The sequence below is a fragment of the Rhineura floridana genome, chromosome 14, assembly GCF_030035675.1.
Source record: "Rhineura floridana isolate rRhiFlo1 chromosome 14, rRhiFlo1.hap2, whole genome shotgun sequence".
NCBI lineage: Eukaryota > Metazoa > Chordata > Lepidosauria > Squamata > Rhineuridae > Rhineura > Rhineura floridana.
This window is the reverse complement of record NC_084493.1, coordinates 871543-887827: the sequence shown is the minus strand read 5'-3', so window position 1 is coordinate 887827 and position 16285 is coordinate 871543. Positions and strand designations below refer to the sequence as shown.

At 49.0% G+C, this 16285-nt stretch overlaps 1 protein-coding gene across 3 annotated transcripts; it reads right to left on the bottom strand.

The window, feature by feature from the left end:
• Positions 1–198: 198 nt before the first annotated feature.
• Positions 199–16049, bottom strand: CTSH (cathepsin H). 3 transcript variants are annotated; one of them, XM_061595968.1, is made up of 12 exons: positions 15479–16049; positions 14543–14574; positions 13067–13172; positions 12878–12948; positions 10696–10800; positions 8280–8366; positions 7600–7655; positions 6669–6750; positions 6507–6575; positions 4023–4129; positions 3097–3222; positions 199–1673 (listed from the first exon to the last, which is right to left on the bottom strand). In XM_061595968.1, the coding sequence occupies exons 1-12, from the start codon at positions 15543–15545 to the stop codon at positions 1598–1600; spliced, it is 984 nt and encodes a 327-aa protein (XP_061451952.1). In that variant the 5' UTR covers positions 15546–16049; the 3' UTR covers positions 199–1597. The 3 variants fall into 3 exon arrangements, with proteins under 3 accessions (XP_061451952.1, XP_061451953.1, XP_061451954.1); XM_061595969.1 differs by having other exon boundaries at positions 15551–16045; XM_061595970.1 differs by lacking the exon at positions 15479–16049 and adding an exon at positions 14980–15018.
• Positions 16050–16285: the final 236 nt, after the last annotated feature.

Below are 16285 nucleotides of genomic sequence, written 5' to 3'. Positions count from 1 at the left end.
GCACTTCCAAATTTGCCACTACACTGGTGATGCAGAGGGCAGGCAGGATTCCCAAGGCAAATCTTTGTTTGTCTCTGTTAATTCACTCCAGTATATGTAAATCAGGAGCTGGAAAGTGCCTTCAGACACCCCCCCCCCCACTTCCCCCACCCAAGAGGGTCCCTGCAGGCAGCGACCAAGCCAAGCACACAATGAGCCTTTTTATCCAAAGTCAGCCCTTTAATTGTCAAGTCTAAAACTGGAAACTTCATCATTACAAAAATAATCAGGCTTCCAAAAGGAAATATACTATTAATTTTTTAAAAAATCAGCTATGAATAAGATAATTTTGATCCCTGATGCCGTTTTAGCAAACAGCATTCTGCAAAACAAAGTTTCCCTGAAACTGAGTATTATTGCGCAGCAACCAGTCAGTTCTCCCTGCCAAGGATGACCTTCATGACCACCCTCACCTCCAGGAGCCCATTAATTGCATTGCCAAGAGCTTAAACGCAGAATTAATGTAAACTCCATAAAAGACTACCAATTATTTCACATAAGGGCAGATTTTAAAGATTCCTTCAGCATTACTACTATTAAAACCATGTATGAACTTCTCTATTACAGCAGTGCAAGTTAAGGTAATTTTATAACAATCTGTGCAAAGCCGTTACTAAAAAGCCTCAAAATATCACCCTTTTTAAGATTACTAAGACAATATTAGGATTCCAGTAACAAAGCTGTTCAAATGTTGCAGAAGTGCGATATGAAGTGGCTTGACCTGTAGGAGAACACCAGACTTTTTGAAGGCCCTACCTAATGGTTCCAGAGCATTATTCCACATGCCAGCTGAATTCACTAGAGTGGTGCTTCTCAACCTGGTATGTGGGTCACCAATGGGAAGGGGGGCAAGATGCAAACAGCTTTGGGTGTCCAGTTGATAATCAGCCATAAACTGAATGGTCAAAGCATTTCTTGACATGTGGGTTAAGGTCCTACTGAGGCTGTGAAAAATAAAGCGCAGGATTCAAGTCAGCATCTGTGAGGTGCATTCTCAAATGGTGTGTGTGCGTGCGTACACATCCCATACATATGGAGCTTGGTTCCTGTAGAGATCCGGTTATTCCCCACATTGGGTTTGGGCAGCAGCTAAAAACTTGTTCAAAATATACTAGTGTTGGCTCTATTTACATAACATTGCTGGCTGTGATATATTAAAATTTATTGGATTTTGTTGCAGATCGTGATTTTATTCTTGTTTTTAGTATTGGATTTTTATTATTGTTATCAGTTGCCCTGAGCTCTTGTGAGAGTAAGTGTGGGAACTACAAAGAATAAAGAAGATAAAAGGGAGCATGATTTCAGGAAGTTTGAGCAACACTGTACTAGAGCAACAAGACGTGTGGGGAGCTAGGATAGTACAGCAAAATGTGGATTAAACTGCTCCCACAGTATGTGCCACAGGTAAAGAGGAGGCGCATGCCTGAAGAGTCCCTTCTGAAACAAGAGGCCAGTGCTGAGGAATCCTTCTTGGCTCTGATGGACTTCTATCCAGCTTCAGTTTTTGGCACATTCACACATCACTACCAGCTCCCTGGTACCAAAATCCAGTCTGACTTTAAACAAGAGGAACTGGATAGGATGCACAGTCAGCAAGGCCACACATGTTCTTTCCACGTTCAATATAGAAATATCTAAAAGGCAGAACAGAGAATTTCATTCACAGGAGTTTCCTATCGGAGTATATAAAACCCTTTGCATGCAGAAAGTCCCAGGTTCAATCCCTGGTATCTCCAGATAAGGCTAGGAAAGGGTTCCTGTCTAAACCTCTGGAGAGCTGCTGCCTGTCAGTGTAGACAATGGACTGGCTTGGTACAAGGCAGCGTCCTGTGTTCCTAAGACCCTCTTTGTCAAAGCTTGAGGCTTTCCTAGAAAACTGGCCTGCTGTACCCTGACTAAGAGGAGAAGCAGGTTTTAAAGAGAGTGCCTCTCTTGATTAGATTTGCTCGGCTTATTTATCACAACATATACAATACAATAGACATCCATTAAAACAAAACAAAACTACTAAAGTATTCAACCAGAAAAATCACCCACCAAACTAAGTAACCACCCCACTCTCACAAGGGTGAACACCAAAAATGCTCTGGCTTTTGGTTACCTATTAGCGCTGCCCCAAACCCTGGGAGAATAAAAACTTCTTTGGCTAGTAGTAGAAGGATGACAAAGTCGGTGCCGGCCAAGCCTCCTTGGGAAGAGCATTCTACAGTTGGGGGGCCACTACAGAAAGAGGCCATCCTCTTGTTGCCATCCTCCAACATCTGAAGGAGGGAGCATATGGAGAAGGTCCTTAAATGTTGATCTGAGGGTCTGGGCAGGTTCATATGGGGAAAAGCAGTTCTTAAGGTACTGGTGTCCCACACTGTGCAAGGCGCTATAGGTCAAAACCAGCACTGTGGAACAGGGCTCAGAAACAAAATGGCAGCCAGTGAAGCTGGGCACAATCAGACACTTCCAATCAGGAGTTTGGCCGCTGCATTCTGAACTAGTTGGTTTCCTAACAGTCTTCAAAGGCAGCCCAATGTGCAATACACTGTGGTAATCTAACACAGAAATAATGCCACCAGCCCCAAACCCTCCTGTTGCCGAAAAGCCCGGTTGTCTGATGAGAATGCTTAGGAAAGACTTGCCTCATCTAGACATGTGTGCTTCTGCAGGATGATGAGGTTACAGAAAACTCTTAAGAATCCTCTGCATTACGAATCATATTCTGGAGACAAGGGGTGAATTTCAAGATGACCAAGTAAATCTTGAACACTTATGGCTTGATTGATTCTAAGATTGGACAGGGAAGGCCCTTTGTGGATTTTCCAGGTGATTACCCTCAGTCCTGAAGCAAGCCACTAGGCGGTGCCAAAGCACAAATTAGGATCCTGAACATGCAATTGAGTCTAGCTCAGCCTTTGCCAACATGCGAGTCCTCTATATGGTTTGGACTACAAGTCCCATCACCTGGCTAAGGCTGATGGGAGTTGTAGTCCAAAATATCTGGAGGGCACCCAGTTGATGAAGATTGGTCTAGCTAGCTAGAGCAGAAACTAAGGAGGAATACTTTACCCATCCACGCCCCAAAGGGGGCTCCAGGAATTTTTGACAATCCAGTATGGAAGGCCGTTCTTCTCTCCATAGCCTACGGCCAGTACAGCATGATTTACTTTGTCTGGAGTTTTATCACACTGTGTGCTGTGGAAAGAAAATGGTGGAGATTTTTTTTTCAGTGTGTAGGATATGGGCCTCTTGTCTCTGGATGATTGATTAACCACACATGGAATCAGAGATGGAATGGGTCTCCAACCCCCTGCTAATGCAGGAAACCCATGATTGCAGCATCCCTGATGGGTGACCACCCAACCTCTGCAAAAACGTTCACCACCTTCTAAGGCAAACTGTTCCATTGTCAAACAGCTGGTTCTGTCAGAAAGTTCTTCCTAATGTTTAGTCTCAATACTTTGTCTTGTAATTTGACACTGTTGGTTTGGGTCCTACCCTCTGGAACAACAGAAAGCAAATTTGGCCCATCATCTATGTGACAGCACTTCTATGTGACAGCCCTTCAAACATTAGATAATCTCATCCAACTCCTTCAACCTTTCCTCCTCATAGGAGTTCATCCCCAGGCCCCTCAGGGTCTTTGTTGCTCTCCTCTGGATACGTCCCAAGTTAACAATATCTTTCTTAAACTGGGGTGCCCAGAAGTGGACCCAGTGACTCCAGGAGAGGTTTGATCAACACAGAACAGACCAACGAGCTGACATACTTAATCCAGGTAAGACAGCAGATGAAAAATGACAACCAAGCTAGTTCTTTGCTCCACAAGCATCAGGCCTAGTGGTGCAAAGCTCTGGTGCAACCACACAAATGCTTGCTTACATGCCGGGAAAGATGCCAGATGACCAACGGGGCCTTGAGACTAGCTACAGGCATAATCCATAAATGAAGTACACCACTTTGAGTAGCATTTGCCCACATTTCAAGACACTCACCTGGAGTAAACTCCCTCTTTGTAGTACATGAAGTCGTCTGTCACTTCAAAGGCGAAGCTCACTGGATTGTACTTGCCTACAGCTTCCATCATGCCTGGTTCATCATACTGGAAGGAGAGAATCCCAGACGTCAGTAACACAATGCTTGGGTCTAGCTCAGCAAGGGCTGGGGATGGACTCCTCAGGATGCAAAGCAGAGAATGGTTAGACTTGGGACCTGTTTGTTAAGGCCTAGAAAAGGAAGTCCCACTGAACATGTGCAAAGTGCTAGTAGCCCCCACACATCCAAAACAGGACTGGAACTGTAGCCCCTCCTTTAAAGGAAAAGGGGCTCAACAGGCTGACTTTCCAGTGGAGGGACAGTTACTCCCTCCCCTTTATGAAAACAAGAATGGGCAGCTTTTGCCATGTGTCTCCATTCTTCACATGTGACAGGGGAGGAGAGGAACTGCTGGGCTCTCAGCACTTTTTAATGCTGGGGTGAGAAACTTTTTCTGCAAAGGGTTGTAGACCCACAGGAAAACTCCATCAGGGCCAGAGCCAGTTGGGGGGTGGGAGTGGCACTGGAGCACAAAGCAGGCAGAGCCAGCAATAACATACAAGAATCTCTAGAAGAGAACCCACCACTTCATATATTTTGTCAGCTAGAAGGCAAAGAGAACCGTAAAATAGACTTGGAAGCCTACTTGCCATTTCTGGTTCCATTCAGACCTGAGTCCTAGATATGACCTTGGTTATGAAAAACAAAGAAACCTGCCACAATGAGGATGTCTCCCTTGCCTCCCCCCCCCCCACTGCAGCCTCTTTACCCATGAAAAGGGGGGGGAGATGGGGGAAATTCTTTTTTAGATCAGTAAAGGGAGGGAGGATTGGATCTGTTGAGACTGAATTATCGTATGTCAGAAATGCATATTTCAAAAATTTGTGGTGTGATTTGAAAACAAACTTATACTAAACAAAAACAAAAGTAAAAACAATCTATGGACTGAGATATCTTTCACCAGCATCCTGGTCTCCAACTTGGCCGAAGACACAGAAAGCACTAACTTTGGCACATGTCAACTCAGCAGGCACATTTAAACCGGTGTTGCATCCCAAATGGCCTAAGAAGCTGCAGGAGACAGTAATCTCTACCACAGAATCTCTTACATTGTTAACATTGAGCTCCTGGTGGGAGGAAGGACAGGATATAAATCAAATAATAAATAAATAAATACAAATATTTGTGATACAGCATGTAGGTTTATGCCACTCTAGAGGGTTGCACAGGAATGTAGGGAGCTGCCTTGCACGCAGTCAGACCAATGGTCCCTCCAGGTCAGGACTGGCTACATCAGCGGTTCCCAAACTTTTCCCCCTATGGACCACATGAGAATTGCCAAGGGGGACCCTTTACTGATTTTTCTGCCTGTTGGAGCAATTTTACACGCTGCGCTGAGTGCCGAATGGCTCTAGTTGTGTTTTCACAACACACCATGTCCCACCTGAATGAAACTCATGGCCTACCAGTGGCCTGTGGACCAAAGTTTGGGAGCCACATTAATTCACAGCGGCTCTCCAGGATTTCAGACAGCGAGGCTTTCCAAGGGTTATCTGGAGATGCCAGCGGGGATTGAATCTGGGACCGTCTGCCCACAAAGCAGATGCTCTACCCTGAGCAATGGCACCGTTCTAGACAGCGTAGGAAATGGGGCCAGGGTAGCTGTGAACCCAGCACTTGCCTTTGACATCACACACGGGCGCCAGTTGCTCACTTGACTGCTTGACGGCCAGCGGGAACTTGCAAAAAGGCTGCCTAGGGTAGAGGGCCTGGTCTGCAAGGAGACTGGGCCACTTCAGGAAGGGAAGGAGAGAGAAAGAAGGCAGGGATCTGGGGCGGCAAGCTTCCATAGTCACCCCAGCTCTCCTGCCTCATTCTCCAGTGGTAGAGGCAGCACTGCCAGGATGAGTCCATAATCCGGGGGAGGGGAGGGGGAGGCCCGCCCCAGAACTAATGGAGCAGACTTTGCTAAAAGCCCAACAAATAAGTTTGCTCTGAGAAGTAAGCAAGAGGCCATTGGGAGGCCCCATGGAGAGGCAAAAAGGTGGGATGTAAATATTTGGAACAGATCAGTAAGAAAGCAGCCAAGGAAGAGGGGTGTGTCCACGGCAAGCAGAATCCAATTTGGGGAAAGTTACAGAGTGGAAGGCTGGATGTGGGGAGGGGAACCATAGAATCTTTGAATAGTAGAGTTGGAAGGGGCCTATAAGGCCATCAAGTCTAACCCCCTGCTCAATGCAAGCAGCAGAGTCCAGGAAACTAGCGGGGGTGAGGAACCCGCGGCCCTTCAGATACCCATCACCCTTGATTACTGGCCATGCTGGCTGCTGTGGCTGTGGGGGTCTCCAACACCTGGCTTTGCAGCTCAGGCAAAGCTGCATTTACAAGCAAAAGGGTCCCAGGTGAGGGGCAGGCGCTGCTGACTGACGTGAGGAGCCACTCACCAGTGTAATGTTGACGACTGTTTTGACAAATGCAATGGCCTTCGGAGCTTGGAATTTGCAGGTGCCATTCTGAGGGTAAGACAAAGAAAGCCTGTTAGAGCCGCTTAAAGGGAAGGGAGGCCCTGCCCCATGTCAGTCATTTTGCAGTCCCAGCAACAATACCTGTGCAAGGTAAGGGTATTCATCCTCGCCCATCAGCCCTTTGTTGTACAGGATATATTCAAACGCCTGGCTGGGAAGGCCCCTGGAGGAGGCAAAAGCACAAGCAGACAGCACAAATCAACCTGCCAGCTTTCTGTTATTCTCCTCTTCTTCTTTTAATTAATATTGACATTTCAAGTTTAACAACAATAAAAATCAAAGCGCAACTGATTAACCAATTATAGGGGAGTAAAAGAAGATCATGGCACAATACAGAAAGTATCCCATCCAGAAGCACAACTGGGACCAGTGAATCACTCTCAAAGGAAAGCTGGGCTGCAAGCGATTCAGGGTAGAGACTCACGCCCTGTTTCTGCCAGTTCCAGAGCGGCATCTCCACCTCTCTCTTCTAAAAATGGGGGCACACAGCGCTAGTCAAACCCCACCCCTTTTGACCACAAAACCTGGTGGGAGCAGCTGGAGTGCGTTTTTTTAAAATTCAGTTTCCAAGATTTTGCAGCTGATTGGCAGATCAACCGATCCCCCTCCCGGTGTGGCCAATGGAAATGCTTTGGTGTAGGCGACTGGTGTGTTCACAGCCTGTTATTCTCTTACAGTGGTAACTGAGGAAGCTGCTGGTGGGGGGTGGGGAATGCAGAGGATGGGATACTGAGGCTGTGGACACATTGCCACTCAAAACACAAGCAAGGTCATTCTTCCTCTCCATTTGGATCAAAGCTAGTTTGGGGGGGAAACGCTTCAAATGCAGTATTGCATAAGAAACAGCAGGACAGATACTGATTGTGCCTAGCGTTGCGTGTAACCCACTTCCCAAATCACCAGTGGGAGCTTGCTGGATGCAGAGTAAACAGGGATGGGGGGTGTGCGCTTAGCCAGAGCTGGGAGGCATTGCTGTGATGGAGACGGTCTAAGAGGACCCCAGAGACCTTACCCGCTACATCCATGATTGTTGAAGTCCTGAGCACAGTCAACCAGTTGCTGTTCAGCCTGGGTGAGGAAGACACTTGAGGTGAAGGAACCCACAAAGGAGACGCTTCCTCCCCTGAAACGCACTCACAGCAGCCTGAGCATCTGAAGGGGTGGCCACCCTTCTCCAGCTCTCTGCCTCCAACTTAGTCAGCACTTAGAAGCGGCCTCAGCAGGGACTGGGATTCACGAGACACTAAACCTGACAGATACCAGGGAGTGGGGCGGGGGAAGGAAATCTCAATGCTTTCTTCTGACCCTGGTCTCCAGGGGGCTGACCCCCACCAAAGGTAGGAAGGGAAGCCGGTCCCTCCAGTGCCCATATGATGGGTCAAGGTCTGTTCACCTTCCGAAGCCCGCCCTTGGCTGGGGCAGAGCAAACATCTAAGCAAGTGGCTACAAGGCTCTCAGATTTCTGGCCATGAGGTCCTGCAGCAGAGAGCGGCACAGGCTGAGAGGCCTTGCACTCAGTTTGAACTCTCTGACCATCCCATTTTGCTATGGTGGATGCCCTGCTGTGTTGCCCCTGCACCCATCTGAACAGGGCAATCCCTGTTTCTTAACCCAGATGTGGCCTGACCACTCCTGGAGTTAACATGGAATAGAAGGAATTGGAAAGGCTGGTGTTCAACAGGGGAATCTTACCAGGTCCAGTAGCTTTCCTGTTGCTATGGCAATGGCTGACTCCAAGCACCCAGTGGTGGAGAAAGTCCAGCAGCTGCCACAGGGACCCTTGGGTAGGAGGGAGAGGTCAGATGGACAGAAAGAAGAGGCAAGGCAGGAGAAAAAGCAGCAGCTCTTTCAACAGCCACAAGAAGGCACAGGTTTGCACTTAACACAAAGTCATAGTTTGTTTAAAAAACTATGAGTTGTGCCACACAGATGATCAAACAAACCATGGTTTGCTTCTCCAAAGTTTGGTTTGTTTTCCCATTGCTCATGCCTTTGTAGGGCTCCTGCTGGAAGGGCAGGATATAAATCAAATAAATAAATATTTTGGTGAGCATCTGAGATGGTGTAGCCAAACAAACCATAGTTAAGGGAAGGTGCTGGGATAACACCAAGCCATAGGGCTCATCTACATGGGAGTATTTGTTCATAGCAATTACACAGCTTTTACCTTCATTATTGATTTGCACTCTCTGCAGTACAAATGCTAGCTGCCATTTGGTTTTTCCCATTCACACAAGTAGGCGTCCCTCTGGAGAGGATTAGTCTCACTATTTCCTTGTGGCCCTGCCCTCTAATTATACATTTCCTCTCCCTCTGGTTACTTGGTGACTGAGCATGCTCAGTCTGTTCTACCAGCTGCAGTAGGTTCCTTTAAAAAAAACACGGAAGTGCAAATATCTGTGTTATTCCCTGCCTATGGTTGGTAAGATACAAATAAAATACAAATCTTTGTTTAAGCAGTGTTATGCTTTTGCACACAAGTTAGGGGGAAGAAATAAAGGCACAATTTGCAGCAACATAAAAAAGGCCAGCAGAATGGAGAGCAGCCAGATGTTGCTTGTCAGCCCACAGGAAACAAAATGAAAGAAGGGAGGAGGAGATAGTGGGCATGGAAAGGGGAACAATTGACACACCCACCTAAAAGCAATGGAGCAAAGTATCTGCAAGCACTACAGAAACAAAGTGGAGACTTTTCTCCCCTTTTTGTATTGTCAGTGGATTGAGATAGTACTGTTGCGTGCCACGCCAATCTCAGAGCGGTGAAAGATCTCCAGGGGTCCCTGCGCTTACTCAGGGTTTGGTTTCCTTGGAAAGAAGGCCAGCGGAGACTGTGGTGTCTTTATGAAATATGGTTTATTTATTTACACACATTCCAACTTGAGCTTAAGGTGGAGGGGTTCAAAGCATAAGCAGTCCAATAGATCTTGCATTTTCCATCAGGCTTACAGGAGGCACCCTAAAGCCACGGTGCAGAGAGCCAGCCTCTCTGCTTACCTCCAGTTCCTAGCCTTTTCTGACTCAACTCAAAAACACAAACCTCTCTTTTTGGTCCCAGGAGGGGGGGGGGCTTCTAAAGAGTTTTAATAACAATGGGATCTCCCTGGCCCTGTTAATGGGCACTTGATAGATCCATTAGCTCGCCTGGCCACTCTATTCGATTAACAAAAGAGACTCATCTGACTAGGAGCAGGTTTCTCCTCTGCAGTGCCCACCTCCAGGTGCAGGGTTCCACATCAGATGCTGGAAGGGGACTCATAGAAATCATCCACCTCCATGCCCAAACCCATAACAGTACAGATTTACAGGGGGGAAACCGCATGATTGCTTTGGTTTGCTGGTAACATCATGTGAACCATGCAAATTTAAAGATATGCACCAAACACACAGTAAACCACCATGTAAATGAGTCCATAGTTAAAACAAAGTTCGTAAGTCTGTTTTTACGATGTTTTAAAGTGTTTGTAGTGCTTTTGTTTGCCGCCCTGGGCTCCTACTGGGAGGAAGGGTGAGATATAAATTAAATAATTAAATAAGTAAGTAATTCAACAACAAACCATGGCTTCAGACTGTGGTTTGTTGGTGGTAAATTGAAATTGACCGCCTTCAAGTCGATTCCGACTCATGGCGACCCTATGTATAGGGTTTCATGGTAAGCGGTATTCAGAAGGGGTTTACTATTGCCTCCCTCCGAGGCTGAGAGGCAGTGATTGGCCCAAGGTCACTCAGTGAGCTTCATTATTATTATTATTATTATTATTATTATTATTATTATTATTATTATTTATTACTTCATGGCTTCATGGGGATTCAAACCCTGGTCTCCCAGGTCGTAGTCCAACACCTTAACCAAAGAAACCACTATTTAACCACTGGGCAGGTTCCCACACATAATGCTAAGCCATGGTTTAATAAATTTACTGAACCACACAAACCAGGCAACATTTGCACCTTTAGCACTATTCCTGTCTGCAAAATCCTTAAGAAAGCACAAGCCCATAATTGGGATTATGCTTAAAACTCTCATGTGTCCCCAGTGGAAGTATTTTCTCACTTGTTCTGCGGCACCAACAGCTGGGCTGGAAAGGACAATTCAGGATCAGTTCCTTACCTGGTTTTTCACTGGTGTCACATAATTTCCTTTCTTCCTCCAGTCTATGGTGTTTGGACACGGCCCAGTGCGGCTGACAAAGTTGCTCACAGTGGCTGAACAGTTCTGAAAGCAACAAGAGAGCCTCACGCTCAGCTGGCAGCTGATCTCTCCCCCCTCCCCAAGATGCCACAGAGGTTCACGTGCCACAAGAGGTGAGCTTTGCCAGGTTGGCCTGGCTTATTAGAGCCCACAGCAAAGAAGAGCAGGAGCTGGGGGGCTGGTGGAGCCTCTGGTTCATGGGCCCCAAACTGGGGGAGGAAAAAACACAGCAGCCACCACAATCAACCTGACTTCATGGTGTGCCACAACCTTTTCCATTATTGATATTCTCAATAGAAGCTACTACACTAATTATGGAGAATAATCCCTTTGGGAACTGCAGTAATGGTTTTAGAGTAAAGTCTGCTTATATAAGGTTGGGACCTTCTCTCCATTTGTAAGTAAGTCGGTCCGCCTCTGTTTGAAGAAAATATTTTTCTGTTTCCAGGTATTTTTAACTGCTTTTTCACTTTCGGCGCCCTTACCCTATTATAGAGCAAAGATAAGACAGGTTCACAATTAAAACAGAACTGCCAACAGCTCTATTAAAAAAAAAACACTAGCATTCTGTTGCTTTGAGAAAAAGATTTTCAAAGCCTCTATTTAAAATGGGTTTTCTTCCTCCTCCAGACAATGTGTATGTTTCCAGGAGATCTTATTTTTAGACTGTTAGAACACTATTTTCAGAAGTGGATTATACTTGAGATACACTCCCTGGTGTGCCGGTTGCAGTGAGTCTCCACCTGCTTTCTGAAAACTGGGGCACACAATGCTAGTCAAACTCTGCCCCCTTTTACTCTGAAACCCGGTCGGATCAGCTCCACTGTGGTGTTGTTTTTTAATTCAGCTTCAGACAGATTTTGCAACTGATTGGTAGATCAACCCGTTGCCCCTCCAGGTGTGACCAATGGAAAAACTTTGCTGTAGGCTTAGCCAGAGGTCAGCAGTGGGGAAGGGAGGTGTGGCCAGCCAAGGGCAATCACTTCAAAGTGCAACTAGAGAAACCATTGTAACTGCTTTCGAAGCAACTAGTGTGCCCACAGCCTAGGTGTTTGCAAAATGCAGCAATCCATATTTAAACTGGGCACTCGGCTGCTATGCATACAGGGCCCACCTGGCCCAAGGGATCCCTGGCGTGCCAATGCTGCATGCACAGGTGAGGGTACCCCTCCCCCCATACCAGGTTCTTGCTAACCCAGCATCACATTTAAATCTGGCTTGAGATAGTATTACCAAAACACTGAGTGCTTGAAAAAGTGCCATACAAATACTTAGTATAATGTTTATCTTATGAGGGAGTGGCGCTAGCAAAAGGAGAGGTTTGGGCCCCTCTCACATACACAACACACCATCTTTCTGCAAAGAACATCTTAAAGCAGCACACTGGCTCAAGACGCTCTGAAGGTCTAGGGATTCTTTTACCTGGCTGCAATCCCACTCAGAGCAACTGCAAGGCAGAACTTGTGAATCTAAGCTGAAAACCTTAGGCACAGTATTCCTGACTTCAGCTTCTGGTTCTGACTTGAACATATACATGCAGATAGCATCATTACAGCTGTGAGAGCTCCTCAGAGGAATGGAAATGTAACTTTTAATCTCTGTTCTATCTTTTGGAGTTTCGTGCCAAATGGACATGCTCCTTTTCCCTTCATTTTTCTTTAGGACAATTTCCCCCCCTCTTCTGAGAATATATTGTTTCTTTAGGGTTGGAAAGGGGTTTTGGTGAAATGCACAAGTGAACTTATGTTTATAGGCTGCACCACACTGTTTAAGTGCAATTGAATTTCCTTTCCCACCCTGCTGTAACCAAGGGATGCGCTGACATTCAAACTCAAGCTTTTGGAGTGGGTGTGAATTCCTGGGTTTTGAATTTTCTTAGACACATTCTAAGGGCAGCACATGGTCGACCCACATAAAATATTCCTCTCTTACACGTGTGTGTTTAAGGATTGCATGTAAAGTACACACGCATAAAGAGGAGTTCCGAGAGACACGTGATAGCAGAACGCAAGGGGATTTGATTCTGAGTACACAAGCATAGGACTGCAGAACAAACCGCCAAAGGCTCCACATATGACAGGGGCATGGCACAGACACCTACCTGGGGTTCACGCCAGAGATACTTTTTCCTGAATTCAGTGAATGTCATGTCTGAAAACTGGTTCAGGCCCACTGAAAGGAGGAGAGAGAAGAGGGAGTTGTGATGCAAGGTCAGCAACACTGATACCAAATGTCTTTTTCTCTTTTTTTTAAAAGAGATGGGGGGGGGTTTCAAAGGCAGAGCCCCTACTTTGGAAGGTGTGATTCCCAGCATTGTGCTTATCAATTTTACGCTTGTTCGTCATAAAGATCTGAAGCCGCTGATGATACTCCTCCAGGCTGTAGCGCTTGTTATTCTGTGGGGCAGAGGAAGGAGGTGCAGCTGCAGAAGGCAGAAGTGAAAGTGCGCCCTGGCCACATTTAGAACAGAAAGTGCTTCCCACTCCACTGCCCATAAACCACACGCGCAGCATCCATTTCAGTCACAGAATCTTCTGTGACCTGGATGGGGAACCCATGACTCCTCCATAGGTTATATATATATATGTACCTGCTGCCGAAAACATGTTTAGGAAGGTCTTGATAACTGCTGTCGCCTGCAGTTTTTTGTCTGTTGTTACCCGCCCTGAAGTCATGGGAGTCCCACCGGTGGGAGTCCCACCCCACCCTGTCACTCCCATGACTACAGGGCAGGTAACAACAGACAAAAAACTGCAGGCGACAGCAGTTATCAAGACCTTCCTAAACATGTTTTCGGCAGCAGGTACATCCAACAGAGTATCTTCCATTAGCCAAAACCCAGGAGAATAAAAATGTTTTTAATTAGTTGGAAGCAATGCTAATTGTCAGAAAGCAGAGAGTTCCATAGCCAGGGAGCTGCCATGGAAAATGTGGCTGGACTCCAGCTCCCATCAGCCCTGCCAGGGTGACCAGGGACAAGGAGGCAAGAGGAGCCTGGCCAAAAGGGCCCGCCTACTCCAGCATCCTGTTCTCACAGGGGCCAACCAGAAGCCCCCAATGAGAAATTCATAAGCAGGATGTTTGACTCCCCAGCAACTCGTGCTGCCTCCGGCACAGGGGATGAATGACAGGGGTAGGAGTCCAGCAATACTGGGGCGGGGGGGGGCACCACTTCCCCATTCCTGTGGTCTGAACACACTTCACACTGTAAGCCACAAATGTGTGGCTGGTCCTGCACAGAAGAATTCCTTGGGAAAGTTCCTCTTGGCCACATCCTCCAAGGGAGAGGCCAGGCCCAGAGGAGCAGCTTGTCACCCCTTCAGCTCACTCAGGCCATGCAGCTTTGCACACTCCTTCCCAGACCCACATTTGCACACGTGAAAACACAGTGCAGGTCACCCTCACAGGGGATGGAAAGGAAACAGAGATGTGCCACCCTTAGGGGTGAAGAGGCGGCCTTTTGCTGCTTGCGTGTGTGTGCCAATTTTGGCATTTTGTGGGAACATTGAGCACTTCTGATTTCATTCTGAGAAGCCTGCAGTGCTTCCTCCTTTCCAGGTCAGTGCTAAAAATCGCCCTGCTGGGTCACAGCCAAGAGCAGCTTTGCGAGGAGGAGCCGGCTGGGAGCTCTCAAAGGGCCGCAGCCTCCTCCCCCCCTCCCCCCCCCAGCCCAGCAGGAAAGTCCCTTTAAGGGCAGCCAGGCCATGGAAGAGGTAAACTGCTCTGGGGAGAGGGAGCGGGTCTCCCACCAAACTGCCACGCTTACCTGAGACATCCAGATCTTAAAGAGCAATTCCTCTGTTGGGGGAAGAAAAAAGACAAAGACAAAGCATGAGACTAAAAACGGAAAAGAAAGTCGGCCCGCCCTGGCGAAGCTCCACATCCCCTTTCCCTGACTTGTGGCCAGCTGGCCCGGGACAGGGGGTGGGGGTCATTCAGACAGCGCAGCTGCTTGTTCGTTTGTTTTGTTATTCCTTCCTGGATTAAGCAGATTTATTCAGCAAGCCGATTACATGCATCGGCCGGGCAAAAAGGCAGTCAGTCAGTCAGAGGGAGAGGCAGCCTCCCTGGATTCTTTCACCTTCCCAAGAGAGCCACTGGCCGGCTGGGACTCCCCTGTCCCCGTAGATCTAGCACGCACATCCATGCCATCCAATACACACTGGCCTGGGAGTAAGTCCCATGGGACCCAACGCAGCTTACTTCTGAGTAGACACGCACTGGATTGCGCCGTAAAGAAACAAACGCTCGCACTTTAGGTAAACCCGCCTTGTCTCTGAGGAGCATCAGAAGCCCCCCACCCAGACCAGCCTCCTCTTCTCCCCGCGGCCCAGCAGGTCTCCCCGCCGGCGACCAGGTGCTCCCCCCGCACACCACCCGGGCATTCCCTCCCGCCCTCCGGACTGCGCCCCTCGCCAGACGCGCCACGGGCGAAGGAGAGAAAGCGAAAGGGAGCGGCGGAGGGGGACGGGGCCTCGCGCACGGTTTCTCGGGCCCTTCTCCCTCTCCCCCCCGGCGCCGAAGGCAGGGGCTCCTGGCGACAGCCGCGCCCTCCCCGCTCGCCTCCCTGCTTCTCGCTCTGCGTGCCCCCTGCACTCGTTTCCAAATCGGCGCGGCGGCGGCGCCCTCCAGGCGCGCAGGTAGGGAGGGGGGCACGACGGCAGCGGCTCGCTCTCCCTCCCTCTCCCCCCCTCCCACGGACCTTGGCCGCCACTGGCGAGGCCGAAGCCGAGCGCTGAGCAGAACGGGAGCAGGAGCAACACCCGCATCTTGCCTGCGGAGGAGACGGCTGGGCTGTGGAGCTTCGGGGCGGGGAGAGGGCAGAGGCAGAGCCTCGCCCCGGCCGGAAAGGCCGGCCCCCTCGCGCTGGCTGCGATTCCTCCGGCGCCGAGGGAGGGAAAGAGAGAAGGACCTTCACTCTGCTCACGCTCAGAAGCCCGCTGCCGCCGCTCTTCCGCAAAGACCCCGATGCTTCCCAGGACGCAACTTCTAGGCGTCTCAGGGGCCGCCGCTGGAGGAGCCGAGAGGCGGCTTCGTCCTGGGCCAGTGCTTTGCTGCGACCTTCAGCCTCCTCCGCCGTCTCCCTCCCGCGCTGACTTCCTCCACTCCGCTCTTCGGCCAGTCTCGCCCCCAGCCGAGCCTTCCCCAACCGGGTGCCCTCCCTGCGCTTCGGATGCCAGTGCCCATCAGCCCAGCCAGAGGCAGAAGATCCCAGGCCCGCCTGCCTCCGCCGCGGGGACCGGTCGCAGAGCCCCGAATGCCTCAGCAGGGGGTGGAAAGCCCCACATGCAGCCCTCCATGCCTCTGTATCTGGCCCTTGGGGCTGAAGGCAGGCCACGCCCCTCACTAACCCTGCCTGGGGTCTGCCCAAGGGAAAGACACGCTGCATTTCTTGCTTGGCTGGAGGGAGGACAGAGGGCCAGGAACTGGCCTGAAGGGCCAAACTCACATTGATTACTGTGCCCATTTTTGCCTATGCCAGGGTGGCATAGTGGTTAGACTAGCAGCC

Bases quoted from the DNA above. Each gene is read 5' to 3' on its own strand.
- CTSH (XM_061595968.1), bottom strand. From the start codon at position 15,545: ATGCGGGTGTTGCTCCTGCTCCCGTTCTGCTCAGCGCTCGGCTTCGGC. The intron at 13,173-14,542 runs GTAAGCGTGGCA...TCTGCCCCACAG, and splicing joins TTAAGATCTGGATGTCTCAG to AATAACAAGCGCTACAGCCT. The intron at 3,223-4,022 runs GTGAGTGTCTTG...TTCTTTCCACAG, and splicing joins AAAGAGGGAGTTTACTCCAG to CACACAGTGTGATAAAACTC.